The following is a 26048-nucleotide window of genomic DNA, read 5'->3' as shown; positions in this document are numbered from 1 at the left end:
TATTTAAGCCATACAATCTCCATAAACAAACATTGGCAGTAGAATGGCCTTACTGAAAAGCTCAGTGACTTTCAACGTAGCACCGTCATAGGATGCCACCTTTTCCAACAAATCAGTTCGTCAAATTTCTGCCCTGCTCAAGCTGCCCCGGTCAACTGAAAGTGATGTTATTGTGAATTGGAAACATCTAGGAGCATCAGTGTTAAAGTGGTAGGTCACACAAGCTCACAGAACGGGACCACCAAGTGCTGAAGCGTGTAGAGCGTAAAAATGGTCTGTCCTCAGGTGCAAAACTCCCCACTGAGTTCCAAACTGCCTTCTGAAGCAAGGTCAGCACAAAAAAAATGGTTTGTCGGGAGCTTCATGAAATGGGTTTCCATGGCCGAGCAGMCGCACGCAAGCCTAAGATCGCAATGCCAAGTGTTGGCTGGAGTGGTGTAAAGCTYGCTCCCGTTGGACTCTGGAGCAGTGGAAGCGGCTTCCCTGGAGTGAAGAATCACACTTCACCATCTGGCATTCCGACTGACAAATCTGGGTTTGGTGGATGCCAGGAGAACGCTACCTGCCCCAATGCATAGTGCCAACTGTAACATTTGGTGGAGTTGGCATAATGGTCTGGAGATGTTTTTCATGGTTCACCTTTGGTATGAATTGGAACACCTACTGCGAGTCAGGCCTAATTGCCCAACATCAGTGCCCGACCTCACTAATGCTCTTGTGGCTGAATGGAAGCAAGTCACTGCAGCAATGTTCCAACGTCTAGTGGAAAGCCTTCCCAGAAGAGTGGAGGCTGTTTTAGCAGCAAAGGGGGGGACCAACTCCATATTAATGCCCATGATTTTGGAATGAGATGAACAGGTGTCCACATACTTTTAGTCATGTAGAGTATATAATTGATGCCTGGACCATTCAGTTTCACTTTAATCAGAGGTTTCAGATTATATATAGGACTAGGACTGGGGAGGTGTGGTGAAAAATAACATTTGCTTGATAAGATTTAAAAGGAAACTTACATGGATGGAAAGTGTGCCCCATTTTTCTATTACAAACAGCACCCATAGACTTACGTGATTGTAGACATGCCTGAACACAGCTGAACGCAGGTATATAATTCCAACATAAAATATGATTTCAATTTCAACGATTTCTGCCTACATCTCCCAGTGAGCAATGAGCTGAGCAAGTGGCGATTGAATATGACGTTGCGTTTTGTTCTATAAAGSCCCTCCCCTTTCTTCGTCACGTCCTCTTTCAATTTGGTGTCTTCGCTGTAGAGGTAAGAAACATTGAATTATGTCCCAAAACAAATCCAACTGAATCGGTAGTAATTGTTTGCCATCCATTACATCCAATAACCTTGTTATCTTTATTTGCAGACACATCTCCACAAGATGAGAGCAAAGGTGAGTTGACTAATATCTAACTCCGTATTAGCGGGTTTTTGTTTGGCTCATTGTCACTAAGCAGTGGCTAGCTACCTAACGCTATACAAACATTTCTCTAACGATAACGTGCCTAAATAGTTGGCTTTCTATATTGTATTATGGAAACATTGTCTGTATCCAATATTACATTAAAGGGTAAACGCTTAATTGGCGGAAGAGTTTTGAATGTTGGATATACAATTTGCTTCATCCATGGCGTATTGGTTAACGTTAACTAGCTTGACCACGTTGGTGAACTAGGTTTCACGGCCCAATGCCGCACAAGGTACTATCAATATTACTTGTAATGTATTTTTGTAGATTTCAGGAATGGCTTATAATAACAGGATAAATGATACTGTTCACCAGTGCCATGCCTACTGATTGTTTGTATGGTCTTAACTCCTAACATTGTGACGCATGGTCCGCATTGCCATGCCAGAGTCACGTGTTTTCCTGTTTAGATCCGCAGTTTTTGCTGTAAACATGAATGATTCCTTTGAGTCTTTCAATTGACTTACGTGTTTGTTTCTTTTAGTGGAGGAAGAAGCGTATGCGCAGGTAAGGATCTTTTCCTTGAAGGATTTATCTGAATGTTAATTTTACTGTGTAGTTTCGTTCAGATAAGCATGGTACTCCTTCTGTTAACATGGACACGGCACACATTTGCAATAAACGAACTACTACAATAGATTTGACAACCATGCATATGACATTTTTTTCAGGCTCATAAGAGTTATATCCAGGATGTTTGTTCATTTGGGGTGGCAGGTAGCCTAGTGGTTAGAGAATTGTTGCTGGATCGAACTTAAATCTGTTCTACCCAAGAACAAGGCAGCTAACTTAGCCTACTGGGGAACCGTGTGTCTTTGTAAATGAGAATTTGTTAACTTACTTGCCTAGTTAAATAAACGTTACATTTAAATAATGAGCATACAACAATGGTGGGATTAATGTAAATCATTGTAGGGACTTTTACAAACTGACATGTTGTGTTTGGTGTGTAATGATGCAGTTCTGGTCACTAATTGACTCTTTCTGGTCTTTGTAGGCTGAAGCGTAAAAGGCGAAAGATGAGGCAGAGGTCCAAGTAGACTGGCCCATTCCCCTACTGCTGTGATTCTTTTTCTCCACCCACTCAAGCCCTCCGTTTGAAGCCAGCGGTCCACGATTTGCAAAGAGCTGAACCATGGTCGTCTGAAGCCGGTCTCATTGGTGTGAAGGACAGATCCTGCCTACCCAGCCCTCTGCCAATGGCGACTGGCCGTTGACTACTGCTAGAATCTCTCCTGTCGTTGAACTCTGGCCTTTTACCACCTGCACAGCTGATTTGTTGTCAAGACCATAATAAATATTTGGTTTACTAACTACATTGCTGTGTCTGTAAACATTGATTCAGGTTCAAATTTTATTTGTCACAAATCAAATTTTATTTGTCACACATTTAGCGGGTGTAGTGAAATGCATGTTTTTCGGTCCACCCAACTTGCACTGCACTTATGCTTTTGATAATGTTTGAAACTAATATCTGGGGAACCAGTTGGGATGCTTTTGAAGCCCAGTTGCAGCACAATTTGGTTTACAGCTGTAGGCTTTGAAATGCCCTGGGGATCAAGTAATATAGTTGAGGTTCCGGCCTAACTTCTCTGGGATATGAAGATGACATCGACAAGAGGCCTTGTACAATTGTACCTGTCCTAACAATGACGTGCATTCAGTTGCATAAACCCTGTCTAGAGTAGTGGTACTATGAAAATCGCTTGCAGGTCTATCTTGATTGGTGCAAACTGGAAGGCCTGGTCTGTGGCACCATCCAGTGGGTATTTGAGGCAAACGGCTAATGAGAACATGTCTAAGAAACTTTAAATTAAGTTCCTTAACAGTGGTCTTCCAGCGTGCCAAGTTCTCTTAGACGCCCGATTGGCATGTTCCCTCATCTTACAGCGGCATCCTGAAAGGTATGGCAACTGCACTGCCTGTGACCGGAAGGCGCAGACAGCCCAGCGCAAGGCCTGAAACTGCCAGCAACCCCAGACACTTCTGTGCTGCTGTCCAGCAGGCAGTACCGGTGCATCAAAGCTCAGAATACTAATCAGTTTCTATCCCCCGGCAGTAACACTTATATGGCTAACTACTGCTTTCCTGTCCACATCGATTGCCATTAATATTTATCCTGCTACTGGTAGTTAAAAGAAAAATGATCTACATTGTAGAATAGTTAATACGACTGAAATAAATGGAATCATGTTACCAAAAACWTTTATTGTATATCTGAATTTCTTCAAAGCAGCCACCCTTTGCCTTGACAGATTTGCACACTTGGCATTCTCGCAACTATCTTCATGAGGAATGCTTTTCCAACAGTCTTGAAGGTGTTTGTACCTTTCCTTCACTCTGTGGTCCAACTCATCCCAAACCATCTAAATTGGGTTGAGGTTGGGTGATCTGATGCAGCACTCCGCTCTCCTTGGTGAAATAGCCCTTACACAACCTGGAAGTGTGTTTTGGGTAATTGTCCCGTTGAAAAACAAATGATAGTCCCACTAAGCCCAAACCAGATGGGATATCGCTGCAGAATGCTGTGGTAGCAATGCTGGTTAAGTGTGCCTTGAATTCTAAATAAGTTGCTGTCACAGGAAAAGCACTATCACACCATGTTTCACGGTGGGAACCACACATGCGGAGATAATCCATTCACCTACTCATCTGGCAAAGATGGTTGCAACCAAAAATCTCAAATGTGGACTCATCAGACCAAAGGACAGATTTCAACCGGTCTAATATCCATTGCTCATGTTTCTTGGCCCAAGCAAGTCTCCTTATTGGTGTCCTTTAGTAGTGGTTTCTTTGCAGCAATTTGACCATGAAGGCTTGATTCACGCTGTCTCTGAACAGTTGATGTTGATGTGTTTGTAACTTAAACTCTGAGAAGCATTTATTTGGGTTGCTATCTGAGATGCAGTTAACACTAATGAACTAATCCTCTGCAGCGGAGGTAACTCTGGGTCTTCCTTTCCTGTGGCGGTCCACATGAGAGCCAGTTTCATCATAGYGCTTTTGCAACTGCACTTGAACAAATGTTCAAAGTTCTTATTTTTTTTAAATTGACTGACCATGTCTTAAGTAATGATGGACTGTCATTTCTCTTTGCTTATTTGAGATGTTCTTGCCATAATATGGACTTGGTATTTTACCAAATAGGGCTGTCTTCTGTATACCACCCCTACATTGTCACAACACAACTGATTCGCTCAAACACATTAAGAAGGAAAGAAATGACACAAATGAACTTTTAACAAGGTACACCTATTAATTTAAATGCATTCCAGGATACTACCTCATAAAGCTGGTTGAGAGAATGCCAAGCGTGTGCAAAGCTGTCATCAAGGCAAAGAGTGGCTACTTTGAAGAATCTCAAATATAAATCATATTTTGATTTGACACTTTTTTGGTTACTACATGATTCCATTTGTGTTAATTCATAGTTTTGATGTCTGCACTACAATGTAGAAAATAGTCAAATAAAGAAAAAGCCTTAAATGAGTAGGCATGTCCAAACTTTCGACTGGTACTCTATATTCTTATGCGCAACGCGGAGTGCCTGGACATAGCCCTTAGCTGTGGTATATTGACCATATACCACAAACCCCCGAAGTGCCTTATTGCTATTTTAAACTGGTTACCAATGTATTTAGAGCAGTAAAAATAAATGTTTTGGCATACCAGTGGTATACTGTCTGATATACCATCGACTGTCAGCCAATCAGCATTCAGGGCTCGAACCACCCAGTTTATAAATGACCATTAGTATATTACCATAAGTATGTATATATTCCTGCTACCAGTCACTTTTCAGCCTGGTTTACATGTATATTCTACTACCAGTCACTTTTTAAGTATAAATCCACCTCAACCGCTCCAGTACCCCTTCACATTTGTATGGTACTGGCAGTGACCTGTATGTACTTGCATTCTCGTGTTTCTAACTCACATTGTAGTTTTTGTGTGGTTGACAATTTTTAAATTGTTGGGAAACAGCTATCAAGGTACGGTTTTACACCTGCTGTATCCTGTGCACGTGGCGAATAAACTTTGAAACTTGAAAATAATAATTCCCTTAACCCAAAATGTATAATTAATTTTGAGAACCGGAATACAAGACTAGCTCCTTCCACTGAGGGACGATAGTGAGTCGTTTTCAACGCATATCCTACGATAAGACACCACTGAGAAAGAAGAGTCTAAACCATTTTTTTTTTTACAGTCTATGGTGTAAACAGAAGGATATGGCCGACGAGAGGGGTGCAGGCGACAACAATATCAACGACAACATGGGCAACCAACTACAACTCTTACCCGGTATATGTGTCTTCAATTGAATTGCATTGGTAGACTAGTGTACTGAATACGTTGGTTATTGTAAATGGTAAAGCCTCGTTATGCAAGCCAAAATCAGTTTTGTATTCTGCAAAGAATCGAGGCCACACCACTTCAAGTGACAGAGCATAATCAACTCACTCAATCGCTGTCGCAGTAAAGCACGTTTTTTTTTATCTTGACGGATTGATTGCTTGTTTTATAATTTGTAATTTATTGCTAGCTAGCTATGGAATTGTTTCAACAGACTGTAATTAAACTGTCTATTAGCTAGCTAGCTACCATGTATGCTAATGTGATTTAATCCCCAGCTGATAGTCATGTCAGTCTACTTATATTTGGCATTAAGATGCAGTAGCTTGCCAGAGCGAGGTTTTCTGGTCTGTGTATGATCACTGGTAATCATCATCGAAATGCATGTCCAACAGGTTATGCTATTGTCAACACAATGACTAAGGGAAATACTTTTTTATTTTTACAATGGGGTCATTTGAAGTGAAAGAGAAAGTACATATTTGCTTGTTTAAGTATGTATTGCTTGCCACTCACTATTATAGAAAATGAAGAGGAAGAGGAGAATGAGATGGAGACTGAGGACCGTGACAGTGAGGATGCAGAAAAACCAAACATAAACTTTGACCCCAGTCTTCCAACTTCACATGCTGTGGGTTTCATATTTACTTCTACAAAGTATTGTTGTGCAGCTGTATCAGTATTCAGTATGGGGTTTTCTACACACACAGTACTAATTCTTCTTTCCGTATCTGGGAAATGCTTCCCTTCTGCCTTTTAATCACTTAGTCAGTCATTTATTCAAATAAGCAGTGCAGTTAGATTTGCCTCCTGATTCCAGTAGTGCTGTTTCTTCATGTATCTGATAATGTCTCTCCCTCTAATGCTCCCCTTCCCTCCCAGTACCTGGGCTCAGACATGGAGGAGTTTCATGGGCGCACGGTGCACGATGACGACAGCTGCCAGACCATCCCAGTGCTGCCGTTCACAGCTGTCATGCTGATCCCAGGACAGACCCTGCCGCTGCAGCTCTTCAGACCGCAGGAGGTCAGCATGATGCGAAGCATTATCCAGAGAGACCGCACCTTTGCTGTTCTCGCACACAGGTATGGCGGGAGGGAGGAGGAGGAGGGGGACGGAGGGAGAGTGTATGGGTTMAGAAAGAGTGAGAATTGTAATGGGCTGCATTCCAATTGGCTACCCCTCTCCACAAAGTTTTCGCTTGCTCATTCTCTGTCATGTATTAGAATGCATTGGATTGGTGTGTATTGCGCTGCGTTTGAGCATGGCTAGAGTAGAGCACAGTAGGGTGTTGCTAAATAGATGTGTCTGTACCCCCCCCACCCCCAGTGAAACAGGCGAGGTGCAGGCAGAGTTTGGGACGACGGCTGAGATCTATGCTTACCGGGAGGAGCAGGAGTACGGAATTGAGACAGTCAAAGTGAAGGCAGTCGGACGGCAGCGGTTCAAGGTCCATGAGATCAGAACCCAAGCAGATGGGTGAGTGGAACTAAATGTTACTGACCAGACCAGAACGACCTAGAACCTCGTAGAACCCGGGCATAGTAATGAGTAAAACGGCTAATAAAACACAGACCAACATCTATCCAATCTGTCTATCAGTTGAGCTTCCCTCTGACTTTCATCATSATTCTCATATTCATAAAGGCATTATCTTCATGGCCATATACAGTTGAAGTCAGTAGTTTACATACACTTAGGTTGGAGTCATTAAAACTTGTTTTTCAACCACTCCTCAAATTTCTTGTCAACGAACTATAGTTTTGTCAAGTCGGTTAGGACATCTACTTTGTGTATGACACAAGTAATTTTTCCAACAATTGTTTACAGACAGATTATTTCACTTATAATTCACTGTATCACAATTCCAGTGGGTAAGAAATTTACATACACTAAGTTGACTGTGCCTTTAAACAGCTTGGAAAATTCCAGAAAATGATGTCATGGCTTTAGAAGCCTCTGATAGGCTAATTGACATAATTTGAGTCAATTGGAGGTGTACCTGTGGATGCATTTCAAGGCCTACCTTCAAACTCAGTGCCTCTTTGCTTGACATCATGGGAAAATCAAAAGAAATCAGCCAAGATTTCAGAGAAAAAACTGTTGATCTCCACAAGTCTGGTTCATCCTTGGGAGCAATTTCCAAACGCCTGAAGGTACCACGTTCATCTGTACAAACAATAGTACGCAAGTATTAACACCGTGGGACCACGCAGCCGTCATACCGTTCAGGAAGGAGACGCGTTCTGCCTCCTAGAGATGAACGTACTTTGGTGCGAAAAGTGCAAATCAATCCCAGAACAACAGCAAAGGACCTTGTGACGATGCTGGAGGAAACAGGTACAAAATTATCTATATGCACAGTAAAACAAGTCCTATATTGACAACCTGAAAGGCTGCTCAGCAAGGAAGAATCCAATGCTCCAAAACCGCCATAAAAAAGCCGGACTACGGTTTGCAACTGCACATGGGGACAAAGGTCGTACTTTTTGGAGAAATGTCCTCTGGTCTGATGAAACAAAAATAGAACTGTTTGGTCATAATGACCATCGTTATGTTTGGAGGAAAAAGGGGGAGGCTTGCAAGCCGAAGAACACCATCCCAACCATGAAGCACGGGGGTGGCAGCATCATGTTGTGGGGGTGMWKTGAGAAGATTATATATATTGAAGCAACATCTCAAGGCATCAGTCAGGAAGTTAAAGCTTGGTCGCAAATGGGTCTTTCAAATGGACAATGACCCCAAGCATACTTCCAAAGTTGTGGCAAAATGGCTTAAGGGCAATAAAGTCAAGGTATTGGAGTGGCCATCACAAAGCCCTGACCTCAATCCTATAGAAATTTTGTGTGCAGAACTGAAAAAGCGTGAGCGAGCAAGGAGGCCTACAAACCTGACTCAGTTACACCAGCTCTGTCAGGAGGAATGGGCCAAAATTCACCCAACTTATTGTGGGAAGCTTGTGGAAGGCTACCAAAAACATTTGACCCAAGTTAAACAATTTAAAGGCAATGCTACCAAATACTAATTGAGTGTATGTAAACTTCTGACCCACTGGGAATGTGATGAAAGAAATAAAAGCTGAAATATTTCATTCTACTATTATTCTGACATTTCACATTCTTAAAATAAAGTGGTGATCCTAACTGACCTAAGACAGGGAATATTTACTAGGATTAAATGTCAGGAATTGTGAAAAACTGAGTTTAAATGTATTTGGCTAAGGTGTATGTAAACTTCCGACTTCAACTGTAAACAGAGATTATGTATGTATGAGCAGGAAATATTTTGGAAGTGATACCATAAGWAACCACAAGATGGAAAACTCACTTTATTTGTATCATCTGAGTGGGAAAGCACATAAGACACTATTCCCTATAAAAGGGAGGACAATCATATATCCTCAGAGACAGTGGTAAACAAATTGTTTTGTGACCAGCAGTATATAGTTAAAGCAGTGTTTCTTTCCCAAATACATGGTTGTTGAGAGTTAGAATAGTAGAATTCTATAGAGTAAGCGCCAGTAGAGCATGGCGCTTGCAACGCCAGGGTTGTGGGTTCATTCCCCACGGGGGGACCAGGATGAATATGTATGAACTTTCCAATTTGTAAGTCGCTCTGGATAAGAGTGTCTGCTAAATGACTTAAATGTAAAATGTAAATGTAGAATACACAAGGTGCAATTTCAAAATTTGGTTGTGCATAAGCAATTCCTTTTGTATTTCAGTCAYTAACCAGGTCTCCATCCAAACTGTCTCTAACCAGAATAGAAAGAGGAGTGGGAGGCCCCGGTGCACAACTGAGCAAGAGGACAAGTACATTAAAGTGTCTAGTTTGAGAAACAGATGCCTCACAAGTCCCAAACTGGCAGCTTCATTAAATAGTACCCGCAAAACACCAGTCTCAACGTCAACAGTGAAGAGGCGACTCCGGAATGCTGGCCTTCTAGGCAGTTGCAAAGAAAAAGGCATATATCAGACTGGCCAATAAAAAGAAAAGATTAAGATTAAGATGGGCAAAAGAACACAGACACTGGACAGAGGAACTCTGCCTAGAAGGTCAGCATTCCGGAGTCGCCTCTTCACTGTTGACGTTGAGACTGGTGTTTTGCGGGTACTATTTAATGAAGCTGCCAGTTCATTACCAGTCAAAATTTTGGACACACCTGTTCTTTATTTTGACTATTTTCTACGTTGTAGAATAATAGTGAAGACATCAAAACTACGAAATAACACATGGAATCATTTAGTAACCAAAAWWTTKTTATATATTTGAGATTCTTAAGTTTCCACCCTTTGCCTTGATGACAGCTTTGCACACTCTTGGCATTCTCTCAACCAGCTTCATGAGGAATTATTTCCCAACAGTCTTGAAGGAGTTCCCACAATGCTGATCATTTGACTCCTTATCCTTCACTTTGCGGGTCAACTCATCCCAAACCATTTCAATTTGGTTGAGGTCGGGTGATTGTGGAGGCCAGGTCATCTGATGCAGCACTCTTATCACTCTCCTTGGTCAAATAGCCCTTACACAGCCTGGAGGTGTAACTACATGATTCCATATGTGTTATTTCATAGTTTTGATGTCTTCACTATTATTCTACAATCTAGAAAATAGTTAAAATAATGAAACTTGCATGAGTAGTTGTGTCCAAATTTYTGACTGGTACTGTACATGCGCACTGAACATAAATATAAACGCAACATGTAAAGTGGTCCCATGTTTCATGAGCTACGATCACAGAGATTGTAAATGCACACAAAAAGCATATCAAGAATCTGATTAAACAACAGGATAATTACATAGGTGCACCTTGTGCTGCGGACAATAAAAGGCCACTCTAAAATGTGCAGTTTTGTCACACAACACAATGCCACAGATGTCTCAAGTTTAGAGGGAGTGTGCAATTGGCATGCTGACTGCAGGAATGTCTACCAGAGCTGTTGACAGAGAATTTAATGTTCATTTGTCTACCATAAACCGCCTCCAACGTTGAATTAGGCAGTATATCCAACCAGCCTCACAACCACAGACCACATGTAACCACGCCAGCCCAGGACCTCCACATCCGGCTTCTTCACCTGCAGTGTCATTTGAGACCATCCACCCGGACAGCTAATGAAACTGAGGAGTATTTCTGTCTGTAATAAAAACCCTTTTGTGGGGGGAAACTCATGCTGATTGCCTGGGCCAGCTCCCCAGTGGGTGGGCCTATACCCTCCCATGCCCAACCATGGCTGTGCCCCTGCCCAGTCATTAATTGGGGCCTTATTTATTTATTTTGATTTGCTGATTTCTTTATGATCAGTAAAATCGTTGAAATTGCTACATGTTGGATTTATATTTTTGTTCAGTATAATAATCATAATTCGAAATAAACTTGGAATAACGCAATGAAATGTTGTGGTCATCCCACTATGACTTGGGAAAGCATGCAGTTTATTTGGCTACATAATAAATAAGTTATGATGAACTTCAAATGGTGGTCAAAGTGCAAGTTGATGAGCTTGATGGTCCTTTCCAATAAATATCGAAGGGCTTATCCTGTTGACATGATGATCGATGCTTGGCTGCCATTTGACAAATAAAAGTTTTCGTACTTTTAATAATCCATAATAGGCATCACTAGAGACCCTGGTTCGATTCCAGGCTGTATCACAACCGGCCATGGTTGGGAGTCCCATAGGGCGGCGCACAATTGGCCCAGCGTTGTTTTGGTTTGGCTGGGGTAGGCCGTCATTGTAAATAAGAATTTGTTCTTAACTGACTTGCCTAGTTAAATAAATACAAAAATACCACACTATTTCTGCGAGCTGTTGGCTAGAGAGCACGTGCCAATACCAGAGTGGGCACGTTCACTATCTAACTCTACATTTATTGTGACAAAACCATCAGTTGTGATGGAAATCCATTTAACAAGCCCAATTTTATTGAACCACATCTCTGGTGGGAAAATGTGCATATTGTTTTTAGGCAGATTTTATAATATTCCGATGAAAATCTGTCGCCAATTGGATGGAAACCAAGCTAGAGTCAGTCAGCTAACAATTTTTTGATTGGTAAATTAGTTGCGCCAGCTATTTAAACTTGTAGTAATCATGGCCGAATACCGACCGGGCACGAAGCCATTGATTTTATTAGTCACTGTCACTCACTCAGATGTCATATTAACATGGCATAAGTCATGGCAAGGTGGGTAGAATTGCAGGAAATTATCCGTAAAACTGAAGCTATGGTTTAAACTGGCATTGTTGTTCTGTAACACAGTTTACTCATAATTTAATCAACATTTTAACTGAGGAACTTTAAATTTAGTAACATTTTTGCCGCAACTAAAGTTTCTGCAGATAGGGAAGGTGCGGTCATTTAAGTTTCTTCATTGAATAGTTAAATAGATCACACAGTTCAGTTCATATTACGTTCCAACATATATGAGACATGGAGGAGGAACAGGCTGGTGCACCTGGTTATTATAGAGGTCAATCGCTCACTGATTAAGCTGTTCTAGAAGTTTACGTCACTAAGATCCTCATTGCCATGGAAACCCAATGTGTTCCATGTACATTAATAGTGTTTATAATGATATCTCTCGCGTCTTCAGTCGGTCTATTCATTAGTAGGTGTACATAGACCCCCTGAGCTCAAAACAATTTGGACCTGTTGGTGCACTTGGTGACTTACCTATGATTATGTGTCAGCGGTCATTTACCCTACACTGTGACCACCCTGCAATCTATACACCCTGGTGACCTCTTCAACATATGTCTACTGTTTATTAGCATTGAAATAGTCATCAGTCACACAGAGAAAAGACAATACATATCATAGAGTACATACATCCATGAATGTATTCATCTCAAAGGCAAGCCTTTCTCCTCTGACATGGTTATATCACTGTAAATTGAAAAAATGGACTTGAATCTATCTTGTATTTTCCACAATTTAATCAATTTAGTCAGTCACCAGACTATTTCATTGAAGGAGCCTAGTTTAAATGTAGGCCTAAAATATGAGGTTATTAGCCTACAGCCTAGTGAAAATTACATTTATTGTAGCTCACTTTTTGACTGAAAGATGTCAGCCAGCTTGTTGGCCCATTTATCTTCTCTTGCACCTGTCTGTCAGTGTAATTTTGGAAGGTTGTGGCTGTTTTTACTTTATGGTAACCCGCTTGTGATGACTTTGTCACAGGGAACATATCCAATTCTCTGCTAAACAAACCGACAAGCAAATAGGCCTAGTAGCAGAGATTCAGCACCATGGATAGCRCAGTGGTTGATCAAATCACTGTGAATCACTGTGAAGCCTGTGCACTCACTTTTGTTATTGTAACATGGAACGATGTAGCAGATGTCCATTTCCTCAAGCGCGTTTATGGACACAGTGTACCAGCCGTTTTGTTAACACTGAGTAGCTGCAGTTGATATTTTGAGCATTTGCCAGTGTCACAAAGCTAGTTTGGAGATTTGGGAATGCGAGATGGAGATTGCCTTCAGTAAATGTGTTGAGAGGTGGCGTGTAGCATGGAAATAATAGTAAGCAATACAATTTAAAGTCATGCACGTAAGTGATGTTTTCTATTGGGGACTTTACGTTGAGTAGGCCTAAGCTAAATATGGTTGGCTGCTAGCATTGTGATGACTGGTCTAATGTATGAATGAAGCCAGAGTTAATATGTCCGGCAGGGTTCTCTCCAAAGAATGTAAGACTGGCGCTACGCCACCTTGTGGACTGGATGTGCCACTATCTATTTTTTTAAGGGTGGGTACCACACCCTAATATGGTATGTTTGTTCTCTGTGTCCAGTTTATGCAGCTATTCGCACAAGCTATCTGCAATGAGCACCCCTTCTAGGATGTTTTTATATCATCTGAGCAATGTTTGTACCAAATATCATGCTTTTATCTGTTGCATAACACTTTTTATGGTCAAATACCTATATTATGGAAGCCATTTTGGATTTACGCAAAAATAAAAACTATATTCCTGGTAAAATGTTAATGGGCACCCCTTCTGGGATGTTTTCATGTCACCTGAGGAATGTTTACACCAAATTGCATGCTTTAATCCACCACGTAATGTTTTTTTCACTAAGGCCCCAGATTATCTCCTCTCTCTGATGAAGTATGCTTTTGCTCTGTAATTGAAATGCATAGTATACGTACCTAAGGGTTTATTCACTATCTTTGTTTATCTAGCCCCCAATTCTCTCTCGGTCTTCTCTCTTGTCTCTTCTAGAATCAGACAGGCCAAGGTGCAGATCCTCCCCGAGCGGATCCTTCCAGACCCCCTGACTGCAGTGCAGCTCACGCCCCTGTCCCGCCTCCACATGCACCCCTCCTCCAGACCCCCAGCCCAGAGCTGCAAACAGGCCCAGCGCTGGTGGGCCACCTACCGCCAGGTCCGACACACATTATTCTTGTGGAAATTAGGAACGGGGGAGGGATGGAGTCAATGTTAATTGTTTGTTAGGGTGATGTTTAAGATGCTGAGGAGAGGTGGCGGTCTTCAGGCCGAGACATACAAAACATGAGATGTGTTCAAATCAAAGCCCAACCTTATGAAGTGTTCATATAAACTTGTTTTTAGCTAGAACAGACATGCTTCTTTGTCATATGGGAAAAGGAAACATATCCGCTCTTTATACAGTTGCTCACACCTGAATGTGACCTGGCATCCCAGTGTTTGTGTTCAACAATGAAGATGAATAAAGAAGTTCTCTTGCTGAGGTGTTGTTGTCTGTGTGTTTGCCTCTGTTCTCCTCAGAGGAAGTTCCACTGTGCCAACATGACCTCATGGCCTCCCTGGGTCTACGCCCTCTATGACTCTGTGAGTACTGAATGCCCTGCTCATCTCTGCTCTGTAGGTTAGTGTGCTAACTTATCAGGGCTAGATATAACTACTGTGTGTGTACAGACATAACATTTCCACTGGAACTTGATTGAGCTGATTTATTCTATAATGCGTTTCAGAGAAATATTGTAAGTGAGTTTAGTGACTGTTATGACACACATCCTGTTTGTAACATGGTTTCTTGTGTTTGTCTCCCAGGAGACTCTGATGAAGAGAGTGAAGAGACAGCTCCATGAGTGGGACGAGAACCTCAAGGATGATTCCCTCCCCACAAACGCTATAGGTACAACTGCCCTCTAGGCTATGTATACTGTGTATATACAGTGAACAAAAAAATAAATGAAACCATTTCAAAGATTTTACTGATTTACAGTTCCTATAAGGAAATCAGTCAATTGGAATAAATTCATTAGGCCCTAATTTATGGATTTTACATGACTGGAAATACAGATAKGAATCTGTTTGTCACAGATACCTTTAAAAAAAAAGTAAGGGGTGTGGATCAGAAAGCCAGTCAGTATCTGGTGTGACCACCATTTGCCTCATGCAGCGTGACACTCCTTCACATATAGTTGATCAGGCTGTTGATTGTGGCCTGTGGATTGTTGGTTCCACTCCTCTTCGATGGCTGTGCGAAGTTGCTGGATATTGGCGGGAACTGGAACGCTGTCGTACACGTCAGTCCAGAGCATCCCAAACAGGCACAATGGGGTGACGTGTCTGGTGAGTATTCAGGCTATGGAAGAACAAGGACATTTTCACTTGGTTTGCGGTTGTGAAGCCGGTTGGACGTACTGCCAAAAGCTCTGGTCCACATACCTGCAGTCAGCATGCCTCTTGAGACATCTGTGGCATTGYGTTTGCGTGACAAAACATCACATTTTAGAGGGGCCTTTTATGGTCCCCAGCACAAAGTACACATGTGTTATGATCATGCTGTTTAATCAGCTTCTTGATATGCCACACCTGTCAGGTGGATTGATTATCTTGGCAAAGGAGAAATGCTCACTAACATGGATGGAAACAAATTTGTGCACAAGATTTGAGAGAAATAAGCGTTTTGTGTGTATGGAAAAGTTCTGGGATCTTTTATTTCAGCTCATTAAACACTTTACATGCTGCGTTTATATTTTTGTTCAGAGTATATATGTCACCTAAAATCTTTAGAGTACTACTGACAATCTCACGGAATTCAAATCCTGAACTGTAATATACCTGCTCCCCCTCCTTCCTGTCAGATTTCTCCTATAGAGTGGCGGCCTGTCTGCCCATAGATGATGCCCTTCGGCTCCAGCTGCTGAAGATTGGCAGTGCCATCCAGAGGCTGCGCTGTGAGCTGGACATCATGGCCCGGGTGAGCACAGACACAGACATGTGCGCCCACGCACAGAGCCAGAAATACATATCACTAAACCTTACAATTTAAAGGCCAGGCACACTGCTCAACACATGGACCAGGCAAGGACTTGTTCATCTGTGAGAAACACAGAGCCTTATCCACACATGGTCCGTTCCTATCAGAAATCCTTGGGACGTCCCTACCCCATTGAAGTTGAGGTAATTTAAAATGGTTAAGGGTTATGGTTATGGGTAGGGACGCCCCAAGGATCACGGATAGCACTGACCGTCCACACACTGTCTGATATGTACCCCTAAACACACAACACACATCCATCCAGCTGTACCGACTGACTCCCCGACTGATCTGTCTAACCTCTGACCCCCTACTCCTCCCTGCTGTTCTGTGGCAAACGCCCCTGTCTCTCTCTCTTCCCTCTCCTCTAATGTTCTAGTGTTTATATACTGAACAAAAAGGTAAATGCAGCATGTGACAATTTCAAGATTTACAGTTCATATAAGGAAATCAGTCAATTGAAATTAATTAATTAGGCCCTAATCAATGGATTTCACATGACTGGGCAGGGGCGCAGCCAAGGGTGGGCCTGGGAGGGCATTGGCCCGCCCACTTGCGAGCCAGGACCACCCACTGGTGAGCCAGGCTCAGCCAATCAGAATCCGTTTTTCCCCACTAAAGGGCTTTATTACAGACAGAAATACTCCTCAGTTTCATCAGCTGTCCGGGTGGCTAGTCTCAGACGATCCTGCAGGTGAAGAATCCGGATGTGGGGGTCCTGGGCTGGCGTGGTTAAACGTGGTCTGCGGTTTTTAGTACGGTTGGACGTACTGCCAAATTGTCTAAAACAACATTAAATTCTCTGGCAACAGCTCTGGTGGACATTCCTGCAGTCAGCATGCCAATTGCATGCTCCCTCAAAACTTGAGACATCTGTGGCATTGTGTTTTAGAGTGGCCTTTTATTGTCCCCAGCACAAGGTGCACCTGTGTAATGATCATGTTGTTTAATCGGTTTCTTGGTATGCCACACCTGTCAGGTGGATGGATTATCTTGGAAAAGGAGAAATGCTCACCAACAGGGATGTAGACAAATTTATGCACCAAATTTGAGAGAAACAAGCCTTATGTGTGTATGGAACTTTTCATGAAACATGGGACCAGCACTTGTTTGGTTTTATATTTTTGTTCAGTATATTTAGCCACTGCCTATATACTGTATAGTCATGATAATTTCCCCTCTGAGTCGGTGGGTCGGAGATGTTGCCTTCCTTTGTGAACTCTCTGAAGCATTGAGAGCTGTTACAGTGCTACTTCCCTAAACCCTACCACCCTCATCTCCACTCTGACCACTCTGCACCCCCTGCTATGATTTCATCACTCAGAGCCTGCACCACTGCTTGCTTGTCTCTCATCGTCCCTCAAAGACTCCCTTCAGTTCCAACGTCAACAGAAAAAGGTGCTCTGGCATATGTCTCAGGACTTAGGGCTTAAACTGCTTCCGCACTGCGTTCATCAGCCACAGCAGGAAAACTGGGCAGAGAGGCTTAGTGTCCACTTCTGTGGGAATTGAAAGTGGAATTATGTCTGGAATATAACAGCAATTGTCTGAAAGTAAAGAAAGGAACAAGTATACCTAATGTCCTTCCTTATCCTCTCTCTGTTCATTCATATTTGGGCTCCCGAGTGGCGCAGCGGTCTAAGGCACTGCATCAGTGCTAGAGGCGTCACTACAGACCCAGGTTTGTTTCCAGGCTATATCACAACCGGCTGTGATTGGGAGTCCCATAGGGCGGCGCACAAATGGCCCATCGTCCGGGTTTGGCCGGGGTAGGCCGTCATTGTAAATAAGAATTTGTTCTTAACTGACTTGCCTAGTTAAATAAAGGTTAAATAAAAATAGGGAGCGAGGGAGACAAGGGGGAAGTGCATGGAGTTTCTATACATAAACATAAGGATGGTTGAGCATGAGACTCCCTCACACACAAAGACATGGCTCATGAGCATGTAGTCCTGTTGTACACTCCCAGTTTTTGTACACTCCCAGTTTTTGTACTCTCCCTATTTTTGTACTCTCATGATTCCAGCACGGTCATAGAAATGAAATAAGAATGGGATAATATTACAACAGCAGAATCTCTATGGGCATGACTGTTAGGAGATGATGGATGTGTGTGTCAGTATGAATATGTGAGGTAATTCTCTAGCTTCATTATTGTAGCTGGCTTTCTTTCCTCTGATTGAAGATAATAAGCACTTTCATGCTGCTGCCTGGAGAAAGATTGTTATAAAGAGAAACACCTGGCCATGCTGAGGTGGTTGTTAGTACAGGCAATAACTACGGGGATGTTTGCTTCTGCTACAGAAGTCTGGTGGATTGAACATGAAGTCACATTAGTTTTTTTTTTTTCCCACAGTGCACCTCGCTGTGTTGCAAGCAGTGCCAAGATACAGAGATCACCACCAAGAACGAGATCTTCAGGTGAGGGAGAGATGCACCTAGACTCTGAATAGTGTCTGTGTCTGTCGAGTAGTCTAACACTGGTTGTCAGAGTGAGCTGGTAGTGTGTGTGATGAGTGTTGCGAAACACAGGGACCCAAAAGCAGAGGCAATGAGCTTCTCCAGACCCGTTTTTGGTTCTGTGCAGCCCTACTAGGGAACGGGCAGCTATACACTGAGTATATAAAACATTAAGAACACCTTCTCTTTCCATGACATAAGCTGACCAGGTGAATCCTTATTGATGTCACTTGTTAAATCCACTTCAATCAGTGTAGATGAAGGGATCAGACAGGTTAAAGAAGGATTTTTAAGCCTTGAGACAATTGAGACATGGATTGTGTATATGTACCATTCACAGGGTGATTGGGCAAGACAAAGATTTAAGTGCCTTTGAACGGGGTATGATAATAGGTGCCAGGCGCCCTGGTTTGAGTGTGTCAAGAACTGCAACGCTGCTGGGTTTTTCCACACTCAACCGTTTCCGTTGTGTATCAGGAATGTCCACCACCCGAAGGACATCCAGCCAACTTGACACAACTGTGGGATGCATTGGAGTTAACATGGTCCAGCTTCACTGTGGAACGCTTTCAACACCTTGTAGAGTCCATGCCCCAACAAATTGACTCTGTTCTGAGGGTGAAACTCAATATTAGGAAGGTGTTCCTAATGTTTGGTATACTCAGTGTACATAACTGATGACGGATGTGTTTGATACAGTATACGTTTCAAACACACTAGATTAATGATGCTGCAGGTGCATTTGTAATCTGCTCAAATGAGAGCGATGAAGGAAGGATTAAGCAGAAGTTGTCTCTTGTTTGACATTCATCGAGTTAGGTTTCATAACCATCTCTCTGTCTACTGTCCCATTCAGTTGGTCTAAACTGTCTGACCTGTACCTTACCACAGCCTTAGCCACCTGGCCTGTGGTCATTGTAGTATGTTTGTATAATTTTAGAATATTTGTAGTTTTAGGGTATTTCTATACTTAAAAATGTTTGCATGTCATTTTCTACAGTCAATTCAGCTGCAATTTGTACAATGTGGTTTAGACAATAACTTTTTTATCTCTACCATGTCTCCTCTCTCTTCTCCTGCAGCCTGTCTCTGTACGGCCCCATGGCAGCCTATGTCAACCCCCACGGCTACGTCCATGAGACCCTGACCGTCTACAAAGCCAGCAACCTCAACCTGGTCGGTAGGCCGTCCACGCTCCACAGCTGGTTTCCAGGGTAATGCCTCTCTATACATTACACGCACATATACACTACCAGTCAAAAGTTTGGACACATCTACTCATTCCAGGGTTTTTCTTTATTTTTAACATTTTCTACATTGTAAAATAATAGTGAAGACATCAAAACTATGAAATAACACATATGGAATCATGTAGTAACCAAAAAAAGTGTTAAACAAATCAAATTATATTTTATATTTGAGATTCTTCAAAGTAGTGACCTTTGCCTTGACGACAGCTTTGCACACTCTTGGCATTCTCTCAACCAGCTTCATGAGGAATGCTTTTCCAACAGAGTTCCCACATATGCTCAGCACTTGTTGGCTGCTTTTCCTTCACTCTGCGGTCCAACTCATCCCAAACCATCTCAATTGGGTTGAGGTCAGGTGATTGTTGAGGCCAGGTCATCTGATGCAGCACTCTCATTGGTCAAATAGCCCTTACACAGCCTGGAGGTGTGTTTTGGGTCACTGTCCTGTTGAAAAACAAATTTTAGTCCCACTAAGCGCAAACCAGATGGTATGGCGAAGATGTAACATTCTGAAAGTATCCTAGGCCAACCAGCTTTCGCCAATTGGCTTCAGTTGGCCGGTGTGTGACCATTGCAAAAGTTGTTTGACTTTGGATAGCCTACCCTAACTAGCCCCATAGGGATATCCAAAGTGAAATCAAATTTAGCACGGTCAGTGTGCTTTCCACACTCATGTGTTTAGTGGGCATTACAATTGGGTCGTGTGCAGCTGCACTTCAAATTCAGTGTTTCCCCTATATTCATTAAGCAGCGGTGATCCACCACTGCTAAATTGTTGCCGCCGCTGCAAAAAAGTATGTAAAGCGTGTAATAAATAAAAAAACATATCATGTTTGTAAATATATATTTCTGCCAAGACGCGATAGCCTTGGGCTCACTGACTGGAAGTCTATGGGAACAGGTAGAAATAGCAATGCACCCCCGATGCGCTGGATTTGTTTTTATGGGAAACACTTCAATTGATGATTACTTGGGTGCTGCCAGCTGTGGGCATGTGGGCAGGATTGAAATAAAATAAACCCAAGGAAAGCTTACATCTCGCAAATCTCAGTTTGGGACGATACTGACTTAATGACCAAAATTATCCTATTTACATTTTGTAGTCAATTTTGACACTAGAATACATGTTTCTGACTCATATTATGCACACAGGCCGTTTTCAACCAGAGAAGTAGTTTTTTTGGTTAATTTGCGCTTTAATACCTTATTTGGTCCAGGAATAATCTAAGCTGCTAAAGACTTGAAAACGAAAGCGTCTGGCCCCTTTGGTGTACTGTCATTTTTGGTATCGTGTGTCATTTTTGGTATGTCCTCAATATGCTAATTGTATTTTATTTTTTTACATAGTTCTCCTTGCGGGGATACCTTACACATACAGCAGCTGTGTGTGTGAGTACCTGGGTACATAACATCAGGCTTGACCGAGGTATTGATGTAGAACCTGAACTGTTTGGAGAGAAGTGGAGCGCTCCACGGGCTTCTCAGTGGTTCTGTAACATAAGGCCCCTTCAACCAACGCCACTCCTCAGTGCTCCTCATAAATGATCCCCAGTATGCATTTTCTGCCTGAGACAATGCATTTGTGCCGGTGTTAGCCTCCAGTAATAATAATGACAGTAATAACGGCCTCCACTTATTCTCCTCGAGGGCTGGCACTGGTCTCTGGTCAAGAGTCTTATTCAAGTCCTCTCAGAGGGGAGGTATGGAGGGGGAAGAAAGGGCTTTTACTCCACTCAACCTCTCTGTGCCACACTGCTTTTCTGGGGAAGGGTGCTTTTACAGCCTGTTAGCATAAGGTGTTCTGAGAAGACTTGTTGTAGAGAGAGCAACAGACCCACAAGATGGCAGTTTTAGGCTGTATACTGGCGTTTGTCAGTATACCGACGATTTGAATTGCCAGTGCTGCTGGGTGATACTTGTCATGCAGCCGCTTCAAATGGTATGCTGTTGCCAAGAAGAGAACACTGGGATACGTCTTAATTTGACAGGTGTCAGATGAGAGGCTGGAGGGGAGTGGTTTGTATGTGTGCCTTGCTTCCATCTCCCGCCGCCGTTCCCACGTGAAAGCCAACAAAGCTTTGGTCTGAGGAGGAAATGAGTCTGGAACAAATAGAGAGGAGATGCGAGTGGATTGTATTGATTAGACACACACTCTGTGTTCTTTCTCAGTGTAATGTCTGGGAAGGAGAGCCTCCGAGAGCCTTAGGCCTCTAGTAGCTGATGATTAGAACAATACTATCTGGTATGCCATATATGGTGAGGGGGATTTGAAAGACAACCAACTAGGGTATTAGTTTCTGTGTCAGGTGCCTTATGGCAACAATAATAAGAAATGTGGCATGCAGCACAAATGCATGAGGACTAATATGTTCTTTCTGTTTTTCCTCTCTCCCTTCCCCCTCAGGTATGCCTGGACGATCGCTCAGTGTCGTACCTGTGCTTCACACATGGGCTGGAAGTTCACAGCCACCAAGAAAGACTTGTCCCCTCCTCGTTTCTGGGGCTTGACCCGCTCGGCCATGCTGCCCCGCATCCCCCAGACTGAGGGTGAGGAGGGGGACGAGGGCTCCCGCCTGCTCTGCCTGTGACAACATGGGGACCTCCCCTCCCCACCCCCCATGTCCCCAACGGGTCTTCGATCGCCCCACCCTGTCCACAGGGCAAGGGTCTCTATTTTAGTAATCGATGCGTCCCGCCCAACCCCCTGACAGCCATGGCAGCACATTCATCATATTAGTGTAAAGGTCATCCTGCTTTAAAATGGCATTTTCTAACATAGAGAGAGGGGGGGGCGAGAGAGAGCAAGGAGGTGGGAGGGGTGTTTTGTTCCTGACTGCAGGGACACTGGTGATGGAATGCGTTGCACATCGACAGATAGATGTGGGGAATGGAGCAAGAGATTAGTTCTGCAACACGGCATATCTTCCCCATAGCATGCTACTCTTGACCTGTCTGTATGGCTGTCTACTGTGGTCTGTGTCTGTGCTATTTGCCACAGACACGGCACGCACCAGTGCATTGCCACTTGCTCTTAAACATAGTGGGTGTGACTTTGCATGCGGTATCCAGCTAGGTGTATATAGGCTTATAGACAGCCATCAAGAGGACCTTCAGTCCCCATAATCTATCTCTAAAAAACCAATCAATAGAAAACCACTTGTGATTCAGGTCCACTGTTTGTCCTTGATGTGTTTCTCAGAGAAGCTCAGTCCAGCTGGATCGGGTCATGGAGAGTTAAACCATGTTAAATCCACGGTTTAGACTGTGTACGTACATATGAAAGTATACTGCTTTTACAAGGATGTATCATGCCTTTGTTTCATATGCCCTTTGAATGAATATGATGGAGGAATTCGGAACATGAACATTGTAAGGAAGCTATTGCTTTATTTTGAAATGCGTGGAAATATATTATTTGATTGGTTATCATATTTTCACATTGTCTAAAATGTACAGTATATGTAATACACATGTAGAGATAGAGGTTTCTATTTTGAAACGGGTGGAGGCCCATTGAACTGCAAGACACTCCTTGAAGACAAGGAGTACCTCTGGTTAGTGAAGACTAGAGTTGGTCTGATGCCTGGTGTAATATAGACTTGGATAGCAGGGCACAAGGCAGTGGAGCCAGATACTAGAATTTCAGTCTTTCGCCATGGTTCTTCTATATGTGATGTTGCTGCACTAAGGGCATGGCTGGATGGCGTGCCTATGGTCCAATTCAATGTCTAATGAGCCACACAATTAAATGGGACATTGTGTTAATTAACCTGTATTGGTTGAAAATGGCAACATCATATCAAGTGTTACCTACATAACTATATTTTTGTTTAGATCAATGTATTTGTTTTAAATTAAGAATTGTATTCCTTGCTGATGTTCAAGGTTATTTTGGCTCATGTTTGTAAGTAACCAATAAKAATCAATGATAGCAATTCTGGTCTGATATAACTGATTTATCTATGTAGAACCTCAACACTCTTGCCCCTCCCATTGCAGTGTATTTCCATTTTAGAACATGTAATACATGATTGATTTGTTCAGCTCGATTATCAACATTTGAGTAAAGTAATTCCACGCAATAAGAAATGTTCTACAATACGATTGAGATTGTCTTTTTTCTTTTTTTTCCCCTTGAGTTTTAAGATTCATTTTTTTTAAAGTGTTTATATGTGATGTCACAGTTGGTAAACCTTAAAGGTCCAATGCAGCCATTTTTATATAAAAACATTACGACCAGGAATGTGACCTTCCCAAAGCGCATCCTTTGTTGGCACCTCCCAGGGCATTAGAACTGATTCCAGAGGCCGACCCAAAACAATGCTGCCAGAGGAGAGGGTGCCGGAGCGGTCTTCTAGTGAGGCTTCGGATGAGCGCACACAACCCACCGCTTCCGAGTATATTACTCGCTAATGTTCAGTCCCTAGTTAACAAAGTCAATGGAATCAGGGCAATAGTTGCTTTCCAAAGAGATATCCAGGATTGTAACATAGTCTGTTTCACGGGAACATGGCTAGCTTGGGACATGCTGTCAGAGTCAGTACAGCCAACGGGATTTTCAGTGCATTATGCCAATAGGAATAAACATCTCTCCGGTAAAAAGAATGGCGGGGGTGTATGTTTCATGATTAACGAATCATGGCGTAATTGTAACAATATACAGGAACTCAAGTCCTTTTGTTCACCTGACCTAGAATTCCTCACAATCAAATGCCGACCGTATTATCGCCCAAGATAATCTCCTCGGTTGTCACAGCCGTGTATATCCCCGACAAGCGGATACCAAGATGGCCGTCAGGGAACTTCACTGGACTTTATGCAAACTGGAAACCATATATCCTGAGGCTGCATTTATTGTAGCTGCTGGGGATTTTAACAAAGCTAATTTGAGAACAAGGCTACCTAAATGCCATCAGCATATCGATTGCAGTATACGAGCTAATAACACGCTCGACCATTGCTACTCTAACTTCCGCGATGCATACGAGGCCCTCCCCCGCCCTCCTTTTGGCAAATCTGACCATGACTCCATCTTGTTGCGTCCCTCCTATAGGCAGAAACTAAAACAGGAAGTGCCCGTGCTTAGGTCTATCCAAAGCTGGTCTGACCAATTGGATTCAACGCTTCAAGATTGCTTTGATCACGTGGACTGGGATATGTTCCGGGTAGAGTCAGAGAACAACATTGACATATGCCTACTCGGTGAACGAGTTTATAAGGAAGTGTATAGGAGATGTTGTACCCACTGTGACTATTAAAACCTTCCTTAACCAGAAACCGTGGATTGATRGCAGCATTCGCGCAAACCTGAAAGCACGTACCAACGCATTTAGTCATGGCAAGGCAACTGGGAATATAGCCGAATACAAACAGTGTAGTTATTCCCTCCATAAGGCAATCAAACAAGCAAAGTGTCAGTATAGAGACAAAGTGGAGTCGCAATTCAACGGCTCAAACACGAGACGTATGTGGCAGGGTCTACAGACAATCACGGATGACAAAATTAAAACCATCGCCGGTGCGGACATCGTCTTGCTTCCAGACAAATTAAACAAATTCTTTGTGCGCTTTGAGGACAATACAGTGCCACCGAACACGGCCCACTGCCAAAGACTGTGGGCTCTCCTTCTCCGTGGCCGGCTTGAGTAAAACGTTTAAGTGTTAACTCTCGCAAGGCTGCCGGCCCAGATGGCATCCCTAGCCGCGTCCTGGCTGGTGTGTGGACATATTCAATCAGTCCCTATCCCAATCTGCTGTCCCCACATGCTTCAAGAGGGCCACCATTGTTCCTGTTCCCAAGTAAGCTAAGGTAACTGAGCTAAACGACTATCATCCCGTAGCACTCACTTCTGTCATCATGAAGTACTTTGAGAGATTAGTCAAGGATCATATCACCTCCACCCTACCTGTCACCCTAGCATTCAACACCATAGTACTCACCAAACTCATCATTAAGCTTGAGTCCCTAGGTCTTGACCCTGCCATGTGCAACAGGGTCCTGGACTTCCTGATGATCCGCCCCCAGGTGGTGAAGGTAGGAAACAACATCTCCACTCCACTGATCCTCAACACTGGGGCCCCACAAGGGTGCGTTCTCAGCCCCTTCCTGTACTCCCTGTTCACCCACGACTGCGTGGCCATGCACGCCTCCAACCCAATCATGAAGTTTGCAGACAACACAACAGTGGTAGGCTTGATTATCGACAACAACGAGACAACCTACAGGGAGGAGGTGAGGGC

The 26048-nt window shown here is 43.1% G+C and overlaps 1 protein-coding gene and 1 long non-coding RNA gene across 2 annotated transcripts; both read left to right on the top strand.

Annotated features, from left to right (window-relative positions):
• The first annotated feature begins 1216 nt into the window (after positions 1-1216).
• LOC111966676 (uncharacterized) lies at positions 1217-2796 on the top strand. Its single transcript, XR_002877673.2, has 4 exons — positions 1217-1276; positions 1377-1403; positions 1963-1985; positions 2476-2796. It is a non-coding gene; the product is annotated as an uncharacterized lncRNA (long non-coding RNA).
• Positions 2797-5654: 2858 nt separating this feature from the next.
• Positions 5655-22551, top strand: crbn (cereblon). The gene is made up of 11 exons (XM_023991536.2): positions 5655-5783; positions 6359-6465; positions 6717-6919; positions 7164-7313; positions 14070-14232; positions 14598-14660; positions 14883-14967; positions 15923-16038; positions 18455-18519; positions 19641-19772; positions 22213-22551. Exons 1-11 carry the CDS (start codon positions 5711-5713, stop codon positions 22394-22396), a joined length of 1341 nt encoding a protein of 446 aa, XP_023847304.1. The 5' UTR covers positions 5655-5710; the 3' UTR covers positions 22397-22551.
• The last annotated feature ends 3497 nt before the right edge of the window (positions 22552-26048 follow it).

This window comes from Salvelinus sp. IW2-2015, linkage group LG1 (genome assembly GCF_002910315.2).
Source record: "Salvelinus sp. IW2-2015 linkage group LG1, ASM291031v2, whole genome shotgun sequence".
NCBI classification, from domain to species: Eukaryota; Metazoa; Chordata; class Actinopteri; order Salmoniformes; family Salmonidae; genus Salvelinus; species Salvelinus sp. IW2-2015.
The sequence above is the reverse complement of the archived record's forward strand: the minus strand, read 5'-3'. Positions and strand labels throughout refer to the sequence as shown.

Coding starts and splice junctions, on each gene's coding strand:
- crbn (XM_023991536.2), top strand. CDS start 5,711: ATGGCCGACGAGAGGGGTGCAGGCGACAACAATATCAACGACAACATG. Junction 16,039..18,454: donor AGCTGGACATCATGGCCCGG/GTGAGCACAGAC, acceptor TTTTTCCCACAG/TGCACCTCGCTGTGTTGCAA. Junction 19,773..22,212: donor CTCCACAGCTGGTTTCCAGG/GTAATGCCTCTC, acceptor CTTCCCCCTCAG/GTATGCCTGGACGATCGCTC.